Source organism: Oryctolagus cuniculus, chromosome 8, assembly GCF_964237555.1.
Source record: "Oryctolagus cuniculus chromosome 8, mOryCun1.1, whole genome shotgun sequence".
NCBI classification, from domain to species: domain Eukaryota; kingdom Metazoa; phylum Chordata; class Mammalia; order Lagomorpha; family Leporidae; genus Oryctolagus; species Oryctolagus cuniculus.
The window spans coordinates 59,939,719-59,959,480 of NC_091439.1; the positions used below are offsets into that span (position 1 = coordinate 59,939,719).

Consider the following 19,762-nt stretch of genomic DNA (forward strand, 5'->3'; position numbering starts at 1 on the left):
CTTTACATTGAGAAACATAATGGAATGAAATACATCAAATATCTTTACATAAATTATTTTAGTGTTGCTTAGGTATAATTGACAAACATTGAACAGCAAATATGAGAATACTTCAAAAAGTTCTTGGAAAAAGGAATTAAAGGTACCTTTACCACAAGGAAAATAAAGCATAGAACTATGAGACACCTGCAAATTTCCTCATGTGCCTTATATAACAAATCAGTTATAACTGATTTGTCCCACTGTGTTCCAAGACAACTACTGATCTATAGTTTTGTCTAGAATTTCATATAAATGAACCCATTTAGAGTTTTTCAAATTTTCAAATTTTCTTAAATTATTCATTTACTTGAAAGAGTTTCATAGAGGAAGAGAGACAGAGATCTTGCGTCTACTGGTTCACTCCCCAAAATGGCCATAACAGCCAGTGCTGGGACAGGCTGAAGCCAGGCGTGTGGAGTATCATCCCAGTCTCTCAGGTAGGTGTGGGAAACCAAGCACTTGGGCCATCCTCTGCTGCTTTCCCAGGCACATTAGCAGGGAGCTGGATTGGAAATGGAGCAGCCAGGTGTTGAACTGGCACCCATATGGGATGCTGGCATTGCAGGCAGAGGCTTAACCTATGCTACAGCACTGGCCCCTGGAGTTAACTTTGTATATGTAGTGTGAGGCTAAAGATCAAGATTTTATTCAAATATGACTATTATCCTCTTATAATTGACTTCTTTGGTTGAAAATAGACTATATAAGTGAGAGACATTTATGGACTGCCAGGTCTTCAAAATAAAGCAAGATAAGCCCTTAAATGCTTCTGTTCCCTTATATATTTACTACGTAGATATGTATAAAACTCGGGAATATCTCATCTGCTGGTTCAGAGCCAAGAATTTAATCTGTGTCTCCCACAGCTGGGCAGGAACTTAACTATTTGAGCCATTACCTGCTGCCTCCCAAGGTACATATGAGCAGGAAGCTGAAATCAGAAGTGGAAGAGAGCCTGAACCTATGCTCTAACTCTCTGCAACTAACAAGAGAAAAGAAGATAGTTTGGTTGCTCAAGGTTCAAGGTGTTTAAAATAGATTAAATTACTCCTAGACATAATGATTGTGTGGAAAGTATATACAAGCAGTCTAAGAATGAAAGTAGTAAATAGAACATGACAGCTTTGTTTTCAGCCTCTTTCCCCAAGTAAAGCCATTTGACTAATACCTATAAAAAACGTATACAGAACATGGTGAAACAAATTTAGCAACAGAGACAATTTTCTTCTTTCTATACTGTGACATATTGCATTATTTTTTGCCCACAATTACACTTTTACAAAAGTACAAAGACATTCCTAAGGGCCGGTGTTGGGGCATAGGGAGTTCAGACACCACCCAGCTCCCTAGGAGCTGGGAAAGCAACCAATGACATATAAATAAAGCAGGATAAGCCCTTAAATGCTTCTGTGCCCTTATATATTTACTATGTAGATATATATAAAACTCAGGAATATCTCATCTGCTGGTTGCATAGTCCGCTGACCCAGATCAATAATACACACCTTTCGGGCTGGCACTGTGCCTTAGATTGGTTAAACTGCCACCTGCAGGGCCAGCATCCCATATGAGCTGCTCCACTTCCAATCTAGCTCCCTGCTAATGTACCTGGGAAAGCAGCAGAGAATGGCCCAAGTCCTTGGACCCCTGCCTCAACATGGGAGACCTACATGAGGCTCCTGGCTCCTGGCTTCATGTTGGCCCAGGTCTGGCCATTGTGGCCATTTGGGGAATGATCCAGCAGATGGAAGATTTTTTTTTTTCTCGTTCTCGTTTAAAAAAAAAAAAAAAAGCAACATATGAGCAAAATTGACATTTTGAGAACTGATTAATTTATAGCCCTTGCCTCTACTGTTGAAGAACAGTGTTTTCTTTCTATTTGTTGAATTCTCTTAGTGGAGAGTTAATCTTATACTTTCAGTTTATTTTGTAATCATATCACTAAAAATTAAATGCTCCTAAATCTGTATATATGAAATACAAGAAAGTTCTTTACCTTATAAAAAGGTGTAAATTCAGAGGAAACAGAGTAGGTAAATTATTTAGGATTAGTCCTGTGTATAGTTCTTTAATATTATCAAGAATTGACAATGTTTATTACACATTCCCATACCTACTACAATGGCATATTCTGCTAGGATTCCTCCCCAATGATGAGTCTTCACTGTTTGTCCATGCACTACTTCCATGAAATCTTTAACCTCTCCTACCCATTTCTCCTTGCTGAGCACTTGGCCACTGGCTTCTCATCCTCTGCTCACACCCAAATGCTGAAGGATCCAGAATCCTATCCTGAATTCTCTTTCCCCTTTATAATCTCTACTAGTTTTTATGCTAGCCAGCATGCTTTTTTCTCCATCTAATTAAACTTGATGCATGTCAAACACAAAATCTACCTTCTTCACCCTTTCCTAAACCTTATTTATACATGATAACTGACACTAGTTTAAAAAGTAAAGACAAAGGGGCTGGCAATGTGGCATAGTCAGCTAACCCTCTGCCTACAGTGGCAGCATCCCATATGGGCACTGGTTTGTATTCCTGCTGCTCCTCTTCTGATCCAGCTCTCTGCTACGGCCCAGGAAAGCAGAAGAAGATGGCCCAAGTCCTTGGGCCCCTGCACCTACTTGGGAGACCTGTTGGGAAACCTGAAGCAAGTTCCTGGCTTTGGATGGACCCAGCTCCAGCCATTGCTGCCTTTTGGGGAGTGAACCAGCTGATGGAAGACCTCTCTCTGTGTAACTCTACGTAACTCTAGGTCTCAAATAAAACAAACAAAAAAAGCAAAACAAACAAACAAACAAACAAACAACCATGGGAACAGGGGCTGGAGTTGTGGCCTATGGCAACAGCAACCCCATGGATGCAAGTTTGTGTTCTAGCTGCTCCACTTCCAATCCCAGTCCTTGCTAATGGCCTGGGAAAAGCAGAAGATGGCCCCAGTGTTTTGGGCCCCTGCCACCTTCATAGGAGACTTGGATAAAGCTCCAGCCCCCTAACTTTGTCCTAGAGCAGTCCTCACCATTATAACCATCTGGAGAGTGAACCAGCAGATCAAGCTCACTGCCAGACTTATTTCTTCTATTATTCCTGCCATTTCTTTAGCAACTTAAAATGGCCTGCCCAATGATTTCAATAGCTTTTCCTAATCTTAATCTATTATATGTATTTAAAAACTTTACCCTTCCCCATCACCCAAACTTGAAACACCCCAATAGTAAACTATAGGATAAACTTCAAAGATCTTTACTCAGCATCCAGTACCACATAACACAATCTACAACTGCTATTTAAGGAATTATTTTAGTGTGGACAGAGAAACGTAAAGCCAGAGAAGCTGCAATGTCCAGCGACTCAACAGTGTCTGGTTGTAACAGGCATTCACGTGATGCTCTTGTTGTTGACACTGTGGAATCAGTGGAGAATATGTGGTCTTTTGCCTCCTTTATGAGAAATATCTGACCAAGTCACCTCGTCATGTATTAGGCAGAGCCTAAAATAACATATTATATTAGGAAAAAGTGTTTTTGCTTGGTTTATGAAACCAAGGCCAAACAAAAAATTTGGAAAAACCTGTTATCTATACAAGATGTGTGTATCCTGAACAGCTTTCAGACTGCTTGTGAGATCAGGGAAGAAATCATTAGGACTATAGCTTGAAAGGCAGAGTTAGAGAGTGAGCAAACTTCCATCCACTGGCTCACCCCCCGAGATGAGCTGGGCTGGTTCGAAACCAGGAGCCAGGAGCTTCCTCAAAGTCTCCCATGTGTGTAGAAGGGATCCATTTGGGCCATTTTCTACTGCTTTCCCAGGCACATGAGAAGGGAGCTGGATCAGAAGTGGAGCAACCAGGAATCAAATCAGTGCCTACAAGTGGCAGTCTTACTCACTAGGCCAAAACATGCTCTATTGGATAGTATAATTTTCATATGTCAAAACATATGGCTTCAACAAGAACAGGGAAAGATGGGATAAAGGAAAATCATTGCTTAGAAGTTACTTTTGGAAGTAAGTAGGTCATCAATAATGATAGTTAAAACTTACCTGATTATTATATGCATCAGGTGCAAGTTTCTTATATATAGGTGCCAAGAGGGTGGACAGGTTTTGCAAATGAGATTCCAGTTTCTCTTCCTGTATAAAATGAATAATTCCATGTATTAAACTTGAAATCAGTTCTCGACATATGAGAGAGACTATCAATTAGCTTATTCTTACGTGATTATATGCATACACAGTATACTGGGCTTTTCTTATTAAATCAAGCATCTAAGACCATTTCTAAGTGAGAAGCTGGACAACATAGCATCTATTTTTATATGCACTATTAAACATGTGGCTATTTGGTTTTCTAATAATATTAACAAGCTTTATGCTCTGTGTGGAGATTTGGCACTTTCAAAACTATAAGGCTAAGTTAGGGGTATAAGAACAAAACCACTTAAACAGGTCACAGCTGGCACTTACTGTCCAACAAGCTGCCAAGGAAGATGAACTTTTACAATTATCTGTATGGCTTAATTTTACTATTTCCAGTCATTTTTTTTGTTTTGTTTTGACAGGCAGAGTGGACAGTGAAAGAAAGAGAGAGAGACAGAGAGAAAGGTCTTCCTTTTGCTGTTGGTTCACCCTCCAATGGCCACCAAGGCTGGCGCGCTGCGACCTGCGCACCGCACTGATCCGATGGCAGGAGCCAGGTGCTTCTCCTGGTCTCCCATGGGGTGCAGGGCCCAAGGACTTGGGTCATCCTCCACTGCACTCTCTGGCCATAGCAGTGTGCTGGCCTGGAAGAGGGGCAACCGGGACAGAATCTGGTGCCCCGACCGGGACTAGAACCCGGTGTGCTGGCGCCGCAAGGCGGAGGATTAGCCTAGTGAGCCACGGCGCCGGCAATTTTTTAAACTATGCTTACTCTAAGTATGTTTATACAGATAGCATTTCAAAAGTGGAAATGATCCCTCAACAATATAACCATGTGTGAAATGCTCAGAACAATAATGGATGCCTGCCCTCCAATTTAGACTTACAGCCCTTTAAGTCTCTGGAATTAACAAAGAATCAATAGAAAAGGCCATAGCTGGGAAGAGTTTATATTACTTATATTTCATCTATTTTATTGGTATAATAAGGTCATTATATTGAGCTAAGTCAATAAATTATGTGCCCACAGTCAAATTATTTTGAGTCATCTACCCTCATGAATTCTAGATTGTAAGTCAGGAAGTACACCAACCTCTTTTGGATCATCCCCAAGCAGTTTAAATTTCCTCGGGACCTTGCTTCTGGCAAACTTACATCCGTTGTAGTACATGCTCCATGAACAACCAAATGAAAAGGAGGCACCGCAGGTCTCTGGATCCAGCCCCTGACAAGCACAGGTTCTCCTGAGAAGTCAAAGCACCAAGTTCATGGCTATGGATAGCACTATTTAAGCTGTCAATATCATATGCTGGGTATGTGTATGCACAAAATGAATGTGACTAAACGAATTAACTCTATGAAGTTGTTATACCACATAAATTACAAAACTATTTCAATTGATGATACACAAGTATTTCATACTCAGCTAAGTAGCACCCAAAGAAAGAAAACATTTATTAGTACCCTAGAACTCAGAATAGATTATATTTGCCTATTTTTATACTTGATATATATGCATGCACATGGCTTCTTTTACATCACATTTTGCTTCGCCATCCACCCTGATGCATATAATTATACTTTAGACCACAAATTGACGATTCTACCATAGATGGACATTTTGAAAGCTTTTAACTTTTTGGCTAAAACCAAATATTATAGTTTCAAAGCCCTAGTGTAATATATCCCAAAACATTAAACAAAGCAACCTACAAAGAAAATTATAATGAAGTAGTCTCATAAAATTTAGTATTATTTTGAAGTTACTATATACATGTAATGATATATAAAGAAATGATTATTAATGTAAAAACATAAGAACTTCAGTGTAAAATAACAAGGAAGCAAGCTAATATCCCATATTCCAAATGTGATTTCCCTTCAAAATGAATACATGCTAAATTCTCTTAATTTGACAACCAAAGAGGCTTAGTATGCATTTATTCAGTCATTTGTCTATATTAATATTCATTGGTTTACAGACACTTGACAAGGAAAAGTTCTTTTAAAAAAAAAATCCTAGTGTTCAAATGCAGAGGTAATGTTTCAATTACTGTTCTAAAAATTCCCATCAATAAAAGCAATGACAATACTGATAAATATTGTTCAGAAACCAGGAAAGTAACAAAAGGCCTACAACAATAATGGAATTGTTTGTAGAAGAAAAACAATGGAATTTCAGTAATAGTGAGTTCTGTGTGATTTTATCTCACCCTGTTCCATGGTACCCTTGAAAATAAACAGAACACCTTTATGACAAAAACCAGCAGGGATATTCAATATTCTCAAAAGCCTTACATTCAGAACTGATATTATTTCATCTATTTGGTAGTTTCCTGGAAGATCCCATTTTCCATGTTGTCTTCATCTCATTTGACTCCTTAAAGATTTTTGTTGAAAATAATCAGAGGCAACTGTTAAACATTTTTGCTGTAGAAGTAGAGGATAATAGGTGGAGCAAAACTCGGAACTAAATGGTGGAAATTAATGTGTCCATAGGAGGCCTTTCAAAGCTCCAATATGCTCACAAAGACCTGAGCTCTCAGCTTGAGGTTATGCACAAGCAGGGAATGCAGTTGGTAAGGCAGAGTTGTAAAACACTGGCTGAGTGTTGAAAACCTACTCTAACACTCATACAGACCCCTTTGAAATGACAGAGATTAGTTTCAGACAACTAAGGAATTCTTGTCTAGTCAATAGCTTAACACTTATGGACTTCCATGGTTACACATGGAAAAAGTAAAACTAAAAATAAAAAGAGCTCCCATTCCCTGCAGAAATCACAAGGCAAACCAATGGAGAAGGGAACTGAGCACAAGTTACCATATTATTCTAAATACCCAGTTTTGAACTAACAAAATAGAAATAAAAAAATATGGTCCATTTCGAGGAAGATAGTGGTCAATAAAAGCTGTCCCTGAGAAAATCAGATATCAGGAATGCAGAATTTTCAGCTATTTCAACTACCTCCAAAGAGCTGGAGAAAACTCAATTATAAATAACTACAAGAAATAGGGAAAATGTATGTCAGAAAATATATATTTATATATGAAAATTAATATTCAAACTGAACAACAGATTTAAGAAAAATAGGGAAAGGGAAAAGGTACAGGGGGAAAGGAATTGAGGATTGAACAATCAGGAAATTTTTTTAGACTAAAAAATGAAACTAGAACAATTGGCTGTCTCTAAGTAAAGGGGAAGAAATACATTTTAGGAGATAATAGGTAAACTGCCATTTACCATAGACCCCAAAACTACCATACCTGGCAAGACACTTTTAAAATCAAGGACAAAAAAAAATTCAACATCTACAAAACACAAGTAGTATTAAGTATTTTCAGTACCATTTAACAGCTAATATCTCATGATAAACGATGGAAACCAGGCAGCAATGGAATGCTGCAAAAAAGCAGGCAAGAAATCTAAGCAGCCAGCTACATTGTTATAAATTAATGTTAATTTTAATCCTAAGGTAAACAAAATTATTCCAAAAGTGGAGAAAAAGGAAAATGAAGATCTTAAAATGACATTTCTGCACCTGGAAGACTTAGCTGAGACCCATGTCTCCTTATTGGGAATGAAAAGAGCACTGGAAATAGCCACAGTCTCCTTGTATGTTTACATAACTTCTTGGAAAAGACTCCAGAAGCACAGGCAGTCAAAGCCAAAATTAACATTTGGGATTGCATCAAATTGAGAAGTTTCTGTACTGCAAAACAAACAGGCAGGAAAGTGAAGAGGCAACCAACAGAATGGGAAAAATATTTGCAAACTATGCAACAGATAAAGGGTTGATAACCAGAATCTACAAAGAAATCAAGAAACTCCACAACATCAAAACAAACAACCCACTTAAGAGATGGGCCAAGGACCTCAATAGACATTTTTCAAAAGAGGAAATCCAAAGGGCCAACAGACACATGAAAAAATGTTCAAGATCACTAGCAATCAGGGGAATGCAAATCAAAACCACAAGGAGGTTTCATCTCACCCTGGTTAGAATGGCTCACATTCAGAAATCTACCAACAATAGATGCTGGCAAGGATGTAGGGAAAAAGGGACACTAACCCACTGTTGGTGGGAATGCAAACTGGTTAAGCCACTCTGGAAGTCAGTCTGGAGATTCCTTAGAAACTACTACATGAGGATACAATAACAGAAAACCACAGACCAATCTCCCTGATGGACACACTCATAGATGCAAAATTTCAACAAAATATTAGCAAATTGAATCCAACAGCATATCAAAGATTACTGATTATGATCAAGTATGATGGTTGAATCTATGCAAATCAATAAAGGTAACATATCACATCAACAGAATGTTATGATTTTTAGCATCATAATAGAGGCAGAAAGGCATGCAAAAAATTCAATATCCATTAGTTATAAGCATTTCTGAACAAATTAGGTATAGAAGGAACATACATAACAAGTACTTTATATGACAAACCCACATCCAACACATTGAGTGGAAGAAAGCTGAAACCATGTACTATGAGACCTGGCACCAGATAAGGTGTCCATTATTGCTACTGTCAATACAACATATAAAGTTTTATCCAGAACAAACTGTTAGACAAGATGAATAAATAAAAGTATACAAATAGCAAAGGAGGAAGTCAAATTGTCCCAGTTTCTAGGTAACAATATTTCTGTAGAGAGAAAATTAAAAATTCTATCAATAAACTATTGGAACAGATAAGTAAACTTGGTAAGTCCCAGAATAAAAAAATGTAACACCAAAACCAGTAGCATTTTTATACAAGAATTAGCTCCCTGAGAAATTATAAGGGAACTCCTAATTATAACAATACAAAAATATCCTGGAATAATATCTTTTAGATTATTAAACGGCACAGGGAAAGAAAGAGGGATGGAGAAAAAGAAAGAGAGATCGATCTTCATTCTTCTGGTTCACCCCCCGGAAATGCCAAAATCAGCTGTGGGTAGACCAAGCCAAAGCCAGGAGGTTTTCCACATGGGTATCAGGAACCCAAATACAAAAAAATGTTGTTGTTGCCTTGCAGAGGTTCAGAAGCAAGAAGTATCCAGGACTGGAACCAGCACTCCTATGTGGGATGTGGTCTTCCCAAGCCATGGCTTAACCTATTGAGCCATAACACTCATACCTAAATTTAACCAAGGATATGAAAATCCTCCACAATAAAAATTATTAGAAACTGATGAAGGAAATTGAAGACAATACACACAAAGTGGAAAGACCGCTCATTTTCATGGATTGGAAAAGCTAATGTGATTAAGATGTCCATATTACACAAAGTGATTTACAAACTGAATGCACCCTACCAAAATATGAATGCCACGCTTCACAGAACCAGATAATGTAATCCTATCAAAGTTTATTATGAAATATTAAAGATTATGTAAGCACAAAAAAATCCACCAATGTTTAAAACAGTCTTGAACACAAACAATGAAGTAGAAGGTGGGTTAAGACCCTGTTTAAGATGTCTGGGTATCAGAAAACCTAGGTTTGGTACACTGCCCCATTCCTGACTCCAGGTTCCCATTAATGCAGTCCCTGGAAGACAGGAGTGATGGATCAACTAACTAGACACCTGCCACCCAGCTGGAAGACTTAGATTGAGTTCTGAGCTCCTGGCTTTGGTCCCAGCAAGAAGGGCATTGTTAAGCTGGGGAGTCAATTGGTGCTCTTGCTTTCTCCCGCTCTGTCTCAAGCTGGAAGAATGGCATAACAATAACTGATTTCAAAACATACTTTGCAACTATTATAATGCAAAAAAACTGTTGACCAATGGAATATGACAGATATCAGAAATTAATCCACACATGCATAGCTGATTGAATCTCAATAAGACATGCATTGCAGAAATGGTCATTTTTTTTTTAAATAAATTTTCCTTGAAAAATTGGGGATAATAATATACAGACTTAAAACTTTACCCTTACTTCTAAACCATACACAAAAGAAAAATCTAACTTGAGATCTGATGAGACTACTAAAAGAAAATAAAATCACAAATGGAATTATATCAAACCAAGAAGCTTTCGTCTCTGATATTGCTGTAGTGCAGTTGGGCATTTTTTTTCTCCACTTGTAAGGCTGTCTGTCTCTCTGTTGGTCAAATAAACAATTTCCCCCACAATTCAAAGCCCAGGAATAAATGACATTGCTGGTGAATTCTAACAAATGTTTAAAGAACGACCACTTAGAAATTCTTGCAAAAAAATTTATTCTAGAAGCTGGTTTTATTATCCTGATACTACAACCTAACACATCACAAGAAAACTAAATTCAAAAACATGGCCAAGAAGGATTTTTACCAGAAAAACCATTAGTTCAAAGTGCAAAAATATATCACATTAACAGAAAAACAACATGATCATTTCACTGGATGTAGATTCAAAAATCCAACACTATTTCATGACAAAAAAAAACAAACTCAAATTAGTAACAGAAGGTAACTTCTGAACTTGATAAAGTCTTAAAACAGATAACATCATTTTGAAAAATTGAAAATTCCTCCTTTAAAATGAGAAACAAGGCAAGGAGGTGTGCATTCTGCTTTTGCTAATTATACCCAACATTTCCTAAAGGCTCTGACTGGGGTACTTAGGCAATAATAAAAAAAGAAAGCAGGTTCCTTATAGAAGATATAACTTTATACACAGCAAATATTCTCATAAATAAAATAATTCCTCAAGTTGTCAGGATATACATAAGTCCAACATACAAAAATCAAATGTGGTGGTGATAATGAACCTTTGCCCAAGTTGAACATTTGGCTGAGTTCAAATGGCTGAAGCCATTTGGGACACTCACATCTAGGTTTGATTATCTGTGTTTAACTTCTGACTCTTTATTTGCTGTTGTTAAGATTTATTTATTTGAAAGGCAGAAATACAAAGAGAGAGGGAAAGAGATCTTCCATCCAAATGACTGCAACACTCAGAAGCCAGGAACTCCATTCAGCTCTCCATTTTGGGTGGGGTGGGACTCTTCTGCTGCTTTCCCAGGTGCATGAGCAGGGGACAAAATTGGAAATGGAACAGTAAGGACATAAACAGGTATTCATATGGGAGCTTGGCATTGGGGGCAGCAACTTCCCACAATACCAGCCCCCACTCCACTTCCAATTCTAGCTTTCTGCTAATGTGCACCCTGGAAGGTATCCGGTGATGCTCCAGTACACAGGTTCCTGCTACCCACATTTGAAACCAGGATTGAGCTCTGGGTTCCTTGCTGAGACCAAGCTGATATAGTCAACTGGGAAATGAATCTGTGGATGAAAGTCCTCTCTTCATCTGTCTGTCTGCCTATCTTTCTCTCTGCCCTGACCAATCAAAAGATAACTCCATTTGCACATTAAAATCTCCAAAATGGGGCCATATTGTGGCATAATGGGTTAACCTACTACTTGCAACAACAGCATTTTACATGGGTACCAGTTCAAGTCCTGGATGCACCACTTCTGTTCCACCTCCATGCTAATGCACCCAGGAAAGCAGCTGAAGATGGCCCAAATGCTAGGTAGGTCCACTGTAACCACAAGAAACTTGAATAAAGTTCCTGGCCCTGGCCTGATGCAACCCTGGCTTTTGTGGCCATCTGGGAAGTCAAACATTGGGTAGAACATCTCTCTCTATATAACATTCTCATTCTCTCTCTCTCCCTCCCTCCCTCCCTCCATCCCTCCATACATCCCTTCCTCTCTCCCTCTTTTTTTTTTTTTTTTTTTTTTGACAGGCAGAGTGGACAGTGAAAGAAAGAGAGAGAGACAGAGAGAAAGGTCTTCCTTTGCCGTTGGTTCACCCTCCAATGGCTGCCACGGCCGGCGCGCTGTGGCCAGCGCACCGCACTGATTCGAAGGCAGGAGCCAGGTGCTTCTCCTGGTCTCCCATGGGGTGCAGGGCCCAAGCACTTGGGCCATCCTCCACTGCACTCCCTGGCCACAGCAGAGAGCTGACCTGGAAGAGGGGCAACCGGGACAGAATCCGGTGCCCCGACCAGGACTAGAACCCGGTGTGCCGGCACCACAAGGCGGAGGATTAACCTACTGAGCCGCGGCACCGGCCCTCTCTCCCTCTCAAACTCTGCCCTTCAAATTAAAACAAAATCTTTAAAACCCCCTCAACAACATGGAAACATGCTATGTTCATAAATTGAAAGACTTAATATTGTTAAGATAGCTATATTCCCCAACTGATCAGATTCAACATAACTCTTCTCTACAGGAGTCAAAATTGCCTTAAAGCTACAGGAATCAATACTGTTACATATGCAATAGAATTAGAAGGCCAAAAATGTATGTTACCAAGCATATCTAGATCACAGGAGAAAAAATTTCTACAAATGGACCTGAGATAACTTTTCCAAAACAATGAAGGGGCCAGTGCTACGGCATAGCGAGTAAAGCCACCATTTGCAGTGCCGGCATTTCATATGGGCTCTGGTTCGAGTCCCCGGCTCCTCCACTTCTGATCCAGTTCTCTGCTATGGCCTGGGAAAGCAGTAGAACATAGTCTAATTCCTTGGGCCCTCGCACCCATATGGGAGACCCAGTAGAAGCTCCTGGCTTCTGGCTTCAGATAGGCCCAGCTCCGACCAAAGCGGCCATTTGGGGAGTGAATCAACGGGTGGAAGACCTTTCTTTCTCTCTCTGCCTCTACCTCTCTGTAACTCTGCCTTTCAAATAAATAAATCTTTAAAAAAAGACAATGAAATTGCATTCCTACAATCAAATAACTTCAATAATGATCAAAAGTCTAAATGTAAAATAAAATACCCTGAGTGGAAAGGAAATCTTTGAACTCTTGGATTTGGCAATGTTTTCTTAGATTTAAAAACAAAATCAAGAATGAGCAAGAAAAAAATATAAAAATCAAAGAATAATATATTTTGTATTTTGAAAGACATTACCAAGAAATTGAACAGACCACCTATGCACAAGGGGAAAATATCTGCAAACCATATTTAATAACATTTAGGTATCCAGAATTCAAGTATGCACACACACACACACGCACACATATCACAATTAGGGTTAAAGTAGACATTTCTCCAAAGGTACATGAAGGACCAAAACATACATGAAATGATGTCCAACATCCTTTGTCATTAGGGAAAGGCAAAAAAAAATAATAGTAAGGGCAAAAACTAGTTTTCCTGAGGTTGTGATACATTAGGACCTCCAAACAGTGTTGGCAAGAATGTGTGGCAATACACCAGCCTTGTGGCGCAGATTAAGCCGGCATTCAGATGCAGCTTCACTTGATCCAGCTCCCTGCTAATGTACCTGAGAATGTAGCAGATGATGGACCATGTAACTCGGGTGCCTGCCACCAATGTGGGAGCCCAGGATGGAGTTCTTGGCTATGGATTTGGGCTTGGCTTAGACTTAGCTGTTGAGGACATTTAGGGAGTGAATCACAGGATGTGTTACTCTTTATCTCCCCAGCCTTCTCTCTGTTCTCTACCCTTCACATATATAAACAAATGGTTAAAAAAAAAAAAGTAATGTTCTTATGCATACATCCAAAAGAACACAGATGTTTATAGCATTATAATAAAAAAAAAGGGAAAGAAACAACCTAAATGTAAACAAAGTAAATCAATAAAGATGATGGTTAAAATACACACAAAGAAAGACTATTCAACCATAAAAAGAAAGTACTGGTTAATGTGACAATATAGATGGACATTTAAAACACTGAGCTACACATGAAAGAAGCCAGAAGACAGCCAGGTATTAAAAGGATACATGAGAAGTCTGGAGAAAAATGGTAAATGTTTATTTTGGTGGAAATAATTACATTGTGCATTTTTCCATGAACTTTTGGGAGACCCTCCACTAAATTGAAATGGCCAGAATAGGCAAATCCATGGAGATCAAAATTGATCAGTGCTTGCCATTTACATGAGGGCAGAAGGGGAAGTGACTGACAGATATTTTCTTTGGGGAAGTGATGAACATGTTCTTAAATATACTTAAACTCATGAACTGTAAACTAAAATGGTCAACATCAGAAAAGAAAAAAAGCTATCAATTTGCATATTATAATAGTGGAAATAGGCTGGCGCTGTGGCTCAATAGGCTAATCCTCCGCCTTGCAGTGCCGGCACACCGGGTTCTAGTCCCAGTCGGGGCGTTGGATTCTGTCCCGGTTGCCCCTCTTCCAGGCCAGTTCTCTGCTGTGGCCCGGGAGTGCAGTGGAGGATGGTCCAAGTGCTTGGGCCCTGCACTTGCATGGGAGACCAGGATAAGTACCTGGCTCCTGGCTTCGTATCAGTGCAATGCACCGGCTGCGGCGGCCATTGGAGGGTGAACCAACGGCAAAAGGAAGACCTTTCTCTCTGTCTCTCTCTGTGTCCACTCTACCTGTCACAAAAAAATAAATAAATAAAATAAAATAATAGTGGAAATAGGCAATGACCATCAATGGGAGAACATATCACCCATGAGTTTAAAGGCTCACTTTACAAGTGACTAGGCTGGTGATTGTCATCATCACTGAAACTGGAACCTAGGAGACACTGTGTGCTGCCTGAGATATGAAGGCTAATTAGATTTCAGCACCACTCACAACACATGTTTTCCTATGCATATTTATTGTCTCTCTTTCAGAAAAGAGGGGAAGGAAACCTAAGTAAAAGAGGCTGGTGAATGATACGCTCTGTACTCAAAACTTGGGATACTTTAACAAGGTAAAGGTATTTCTGCTTAATCATTATGCCCCTAAATTGAGATGAACTGGGACCATTCCACTCAAAATCCTCAATACACAGTATGGGCTTTCTTTGTCATTCTGCATTTCTGTTTGCATAGGATCTGAGTGGTGAATTTTGAACAAACATGTTATGATTAAGTGGCATTAAAGAACTGTTGCCAACTTTGAGGTGAGTGAGAATGACTCAGAGGCTCGGGTTTGCAAATAGTGTTTTAAAAGGCTAGTGAGCATGCATATGGGAGAAAAGTATGAAACAGTATTGGACAGTGCTGACAAAGCTTGATGCTGTGGAATGGGTCCACGGGATTCACTCTATTGCCCTGTTTTATGTATGTCTGAACATGTTATAATATAAAATGTTTAACAGCAGCCACCATGACTCAAGGCATTTCTGGCTTAGACTTCTCATGAGGACAGATACATGCCCATGACTCAGACTTGCCAAAAAGAATATTGGGGACGCTTAGTCATAACATAGAAATCTCAAAGGGAAATCATTAAAGAAGAAACAGCTGGTTTGAGAAAAAGGAAATGCAAAACCTTTTTTTTTTTTTCTTTAAACCCTCACACTGAAAGTTCTTTTCTGGACTCAAGGGTAGTTGGTTGTGGATACGTGATGCGGTTCACAGAGCATTGAACATAAAACCGAGTCAGCAGGCCAAATCTGAGATTATTCTCTGTACTTGGAAAGAACTCAAAATTTTATCCTCTGATAACTATAAAAATTTGTGGGAAGGAAGAAATGTCAAAATCTATTTCTGAGTCAACTTCTACTGCTCTCACTGTATGTGGGCCCAACCTTAAACCATATTCAAATATCTACTGATCTTTACTTTGAAATGCTAGAAAAAGAAAAGTAAGCAAATAGAAGTTTTCTATTTGCCTCCTACTTAAGACAAATTAAACAAATTATAACTCTTCTGAGAACCCAGTGTAATTATTGCTTGTGGTTTCCAAATGCAAAATAGACTAACAAAATTTAGCAAAGCCACTAACATGAAATATTTTTCTATATGTGACAGTACATTTTGGCCAATGGCATAGATAGGAAATTAAGGGAACTATACCTGAGATTTAGCCTATTAATGGAAATTAAATTACAGAGAGCTGCCACTTCATAGGAGGTTCTTCAGTGATTTAGAACTTCAAATAAGCAATTATAAGAGGAATGCTGTTCTTTAAAAATACGGCATTGTTACTAAATTCCTGAGAAGGAATTGCCACCATTAATGAGGCCAAAGTTTACTTTATTTTCTTTCTGATTAATGGTGCCTGCAAATCGTATTTTCAGAAAGAACAGCGAAGTTATGGTATATTAGAAAGTGTTTACACCAAAGAAAGCAGCCTTTGAAAGTTAGGAGCTATCAATGGGTGCTTTCTACTTTTTGATTAATCACTTGTAAAAGTAGATTTACGGCAGTCAATCACATACCTAACTATCATAGAAAGTCAAGACATACTTTTCACAAAGGAGAAATAGCATTCCTAAACAGATGGTTGAATTGTCCCTCACAAACCCGAAAGAAAACCTGTGTTAACCAAAATTAGTAAAACCATGAGTTATGAACACCACTAATCCAAAAATCTGAAATCCAAAGTACCCTGACATCTGAAACTTGTTGAGCATCATTTTGGCACTCAAGAAATTTCAAATTTTGGGTATTCAGATTAGGAGTGTTCAACCTGCATGTACTCACCCTTACGTATAAAATGTGTAACAGTTTCAGCCACCAAATAGATAAATTTTGGAAGCATTGTGTTTTTTTCAATTAACAGCATCAGTATTTTCCTAAGTTCAGCCAACTATTTGCACTTAGTTTATTTTCTTCTGCATCTGCCAAAGTGTGAAATAAAAATAATTTTGGAACCAATTATAAGCAGGATAATATTATAGGATTCCAATGTTTCATTGTAAAATTTTCTGTATTCATTTAAGGTTACAGAGATAGCACAGCACAGCAATAATAGACATGAGGCTTTTTCCAAGTGGAAGTTTGGACTTCTTCCCAAGGTGGAAGAAGTTAGCAAAAATTTTAATTGGATGCAATACATACCCATGCTGCTCTATTACACATTTATAATCCTCAAAAAAAATGGACATCCATAGCTAGCTACTTCTCAATTACTTAAAGCAGTACGTATAGAAGTCATTTGATGACTACTGGGGAGAAACAGAGCTTCTGTTTGTTAACTATGTCTAGATTAAGGTTCATGGTTTGGTAATCCCAAAATTTCACCTCTGACACTGGAACATGGAAATATGGTAGTCAGCTATAGCACATAAGCATGCAAGTAATTTAAAGTTTATGGTACAATTGAGTCCACATTGGTACAAGGACTTGTACTTTTAGCACACGGCTCTTAACTAATGTCTATACTGTCTGAATATACAAAACATTGGTTAACGAAATCAACTTGAATTATTCATGATAGCAAAAACTTATAGCATGACTATGAAAGACGCATATTGGTCTCCATTTTCTAAATATAAAAATGCAGATTCAACTCTCTTCATTCAAAACAAGATTCCCCTCTCCTACTAGTGGCCCCTGGAAGACAGCAGCCCTGGCATCACTTACTCTTCATTCAGGGCACACCGGCGATTGGTGAGAGTGCCATGGTTCTTCAGTGTTTCCGTGAGCTCGGAGTAGAGTTCGGTGGCCAGAGACTGCGGGATTCCTTCCCACAATAGGATGAGAATCACAATCACTGCGGCCTCACAGGTGTGGCCTGCGCGCTCCCGAACCAAACACAGTAGCTTCTCTTCACTGCAGCTTCTGCGAATCACCTGTGCAGATCCCATTCCAACCCAGACACCCCCACCCCACCCCAAACAAAAGAGGGTCACTTGCAGCAGATAACAGCAATGCATATCTATGTATAATATTGTTACATGTCCGGGCAACAATTAGGATTAATTAACAGCAACTGCAATTGGCTCTCTTTGCCCATCTATGCAGTGGGGCTTCCTTTGGCATGAGACAAAAAGCAAAAGTAATCCTTAGCGTTCAGAAGGCAAATACACAGAAACAGCAAGAGAAATTGATGTCGCCTGCATTAAAGCCTGAGCTAAACAAGAGAGATGCTAGACTTAGTTCAAAATTTTCTTAAATACCAATGTGAAGATTAACTGAAGGTATTTTAAATGGTTGAAGATTTCTTCACATTTCAAGAATTGGACTGTGGCTGGCACTGTGGGGTAGTGGGTAAAGCCACAGTCCTGGCTCCTCCACTTTTTTTTTTTCCTAAAGATTTATTTATTTGAAAGTCAGGTTTACACAGAGGCAGAGAGAGAGAAAGAAAAAGATAGAGAGAGAAAGAGAGGTCTTTCATCCATTGGTTTACTCCCTAAATGGCTGCAATGGCTGGAACAGAGCTGATCTGAAGCCAGATGACTTGGGTCATCTTCTATTGCTTTCCCAGGCCATAGCAGAGAGCTGAATTGGAAGTAGAGAAGCCTCTGCTCCACTTCTGATCCAGCTCCCTCCTAATGTGCCTGGGAAAACAGTGAAGGATGGCCAAAGTATTTGGGCCACTGCCACACATGTGGAAGACCCATAAGAAGCTCCTGGCTCCTGGTTTCGGCCTGGCCCAACATCAGCTGCTATGGAGTTGGGGAGTAAATCAGCAGATCTCTCTCTGTGTAACTCTCTCAAATAAATAAATCATTCTTTGAAAAAAGAACTGGATCTTAAGAAGGCAGGTAAAAGCTGCTGCCTGCAATGCCGGCATCCCACCTGAGCAATGGTTGCTGTCCCAGCCGCTTCACTTCTGTTCCAGCTCCCTACTAATCGCCTGGGAATAGCAGCTCAGGATGGCCCAAGTGCTTAGGCCCTGCTCACCTTGTGGGAGACCTGGAAGCAGCTCCTCAAAGAAGCTCCTGGCTCTTGCAGCCATCTGGGGAGTGAACCAGGAGATGGAAGCATGCTTTCTCTGTCTCTCTCTGCCACCCGCCTCTTGCCATAGCTCTTTCAAATAAATAATTCTTTAATAAAAGAAGGCACTAAAAAGGGCTTCCTTCCAACTAAATATAGTTAGCTCATGATAAAATAAATACAAGCAGTGTTCCATCCAGCCAGCAAGACTCTGAATCAGGGTGACCCAATACTCATGGTAAGATTAATAAATCAAAAGGCCCCAGATTAAAGACTAAAGGCCTTGTCAAGTCACACTTACCCATTTGGCAATAGGACATCCCTGAGAACTTTTGCCTTCTTTACCAGTATAGATGACTTTTTCAATCCTAATAGCTTTACCCTTCTGTCCAAACCTTAAAGAAACCCACAGAAACACACACACACACACACACACATACAATTAGCAATTGAATTCAAAAGGCAAAGAAAATGTTTGATCATTTGAGCATAATTTCATTCTATGACTGCATCCTGAGAAAGGTTTTTTTTTTTTTTTTTTTTCAAAAGAGCTCAAAGCCAAGCAAACTAGATAGTCTGTAAGCCTTTTTTTTCCGATATTAAAATGTACTGATAATGTAATGAACTATTTTATAAATTATATGCTGGGCAAAAACAGTGGGAAGGCTTATTTTTATACATAATTTCACAAAGCATAAGAATTTTAAGTTAGTTTGCAAAATCAGTCTTTTAATACATATGCTATTTCATTTGTCCTTTACTAAATTTAACTATTTTAAATAGATTTTAGAGTTTTTCCTCAAAGGTTCTCTCACATTTTTTTAAAAGGGACCTGGCAAATAATTAGTATCCAGCCATTCTGAAAATATAGTTCTTGAAATACCATTTCCTCTCTTATGACCAAAGCACTATTTACTGCTTACAAAAGAAAAAACAAAAAAAGGCACTTAGAGAAATTCACTGCTTTGACGAGGTTACTAAATCATTA

General features: G+C 38.9%; 1 protein-coding gene across 3 annotated transcripts in view; it reads right to left on the reverse strand.

Annotated features, from left to right (window-relative positions):
* TET2 (tet methylcytosine dioxygenase 2) overlaps window positions 1-19,762 on the reverse strand; it is a 90,657-nt gene that overhangs the window by 8,997 nt on the left and 61,898 nt on the right. For 2 of the 3 annotated variants that reach the window (XR_011378322.1, XM_002717196.5), the window contains 4 exons: window positions 19,076-19,169; window positions 17,479-17,687; window positions 5,276-5,426; window positions 4,087-4,176 (listed from right to left, as the gene is read on the reverse strand). Coding sequence is in view for 2 of the 3 variants with exons in the window: in XM_002717196.5 (XP_002717242.3) it covers window positions 4,087-4,176; window positions 5,276-5,426; window positions 17,479-17,687; window positions 19,076-19,169 (544 nt within the window). In the remaining variant the exon portion in view is untranslated. Of the gene's footprint in view, window positions 1-4,086; window positions 4,177-5,275; window positions 5,427-17,478; window positions 17,688-18,567; window positions 19,170-19,762 lie in introns of those variants that run through there. The other variant, XM_070047784.1, reaches the window with a different exon arrangement.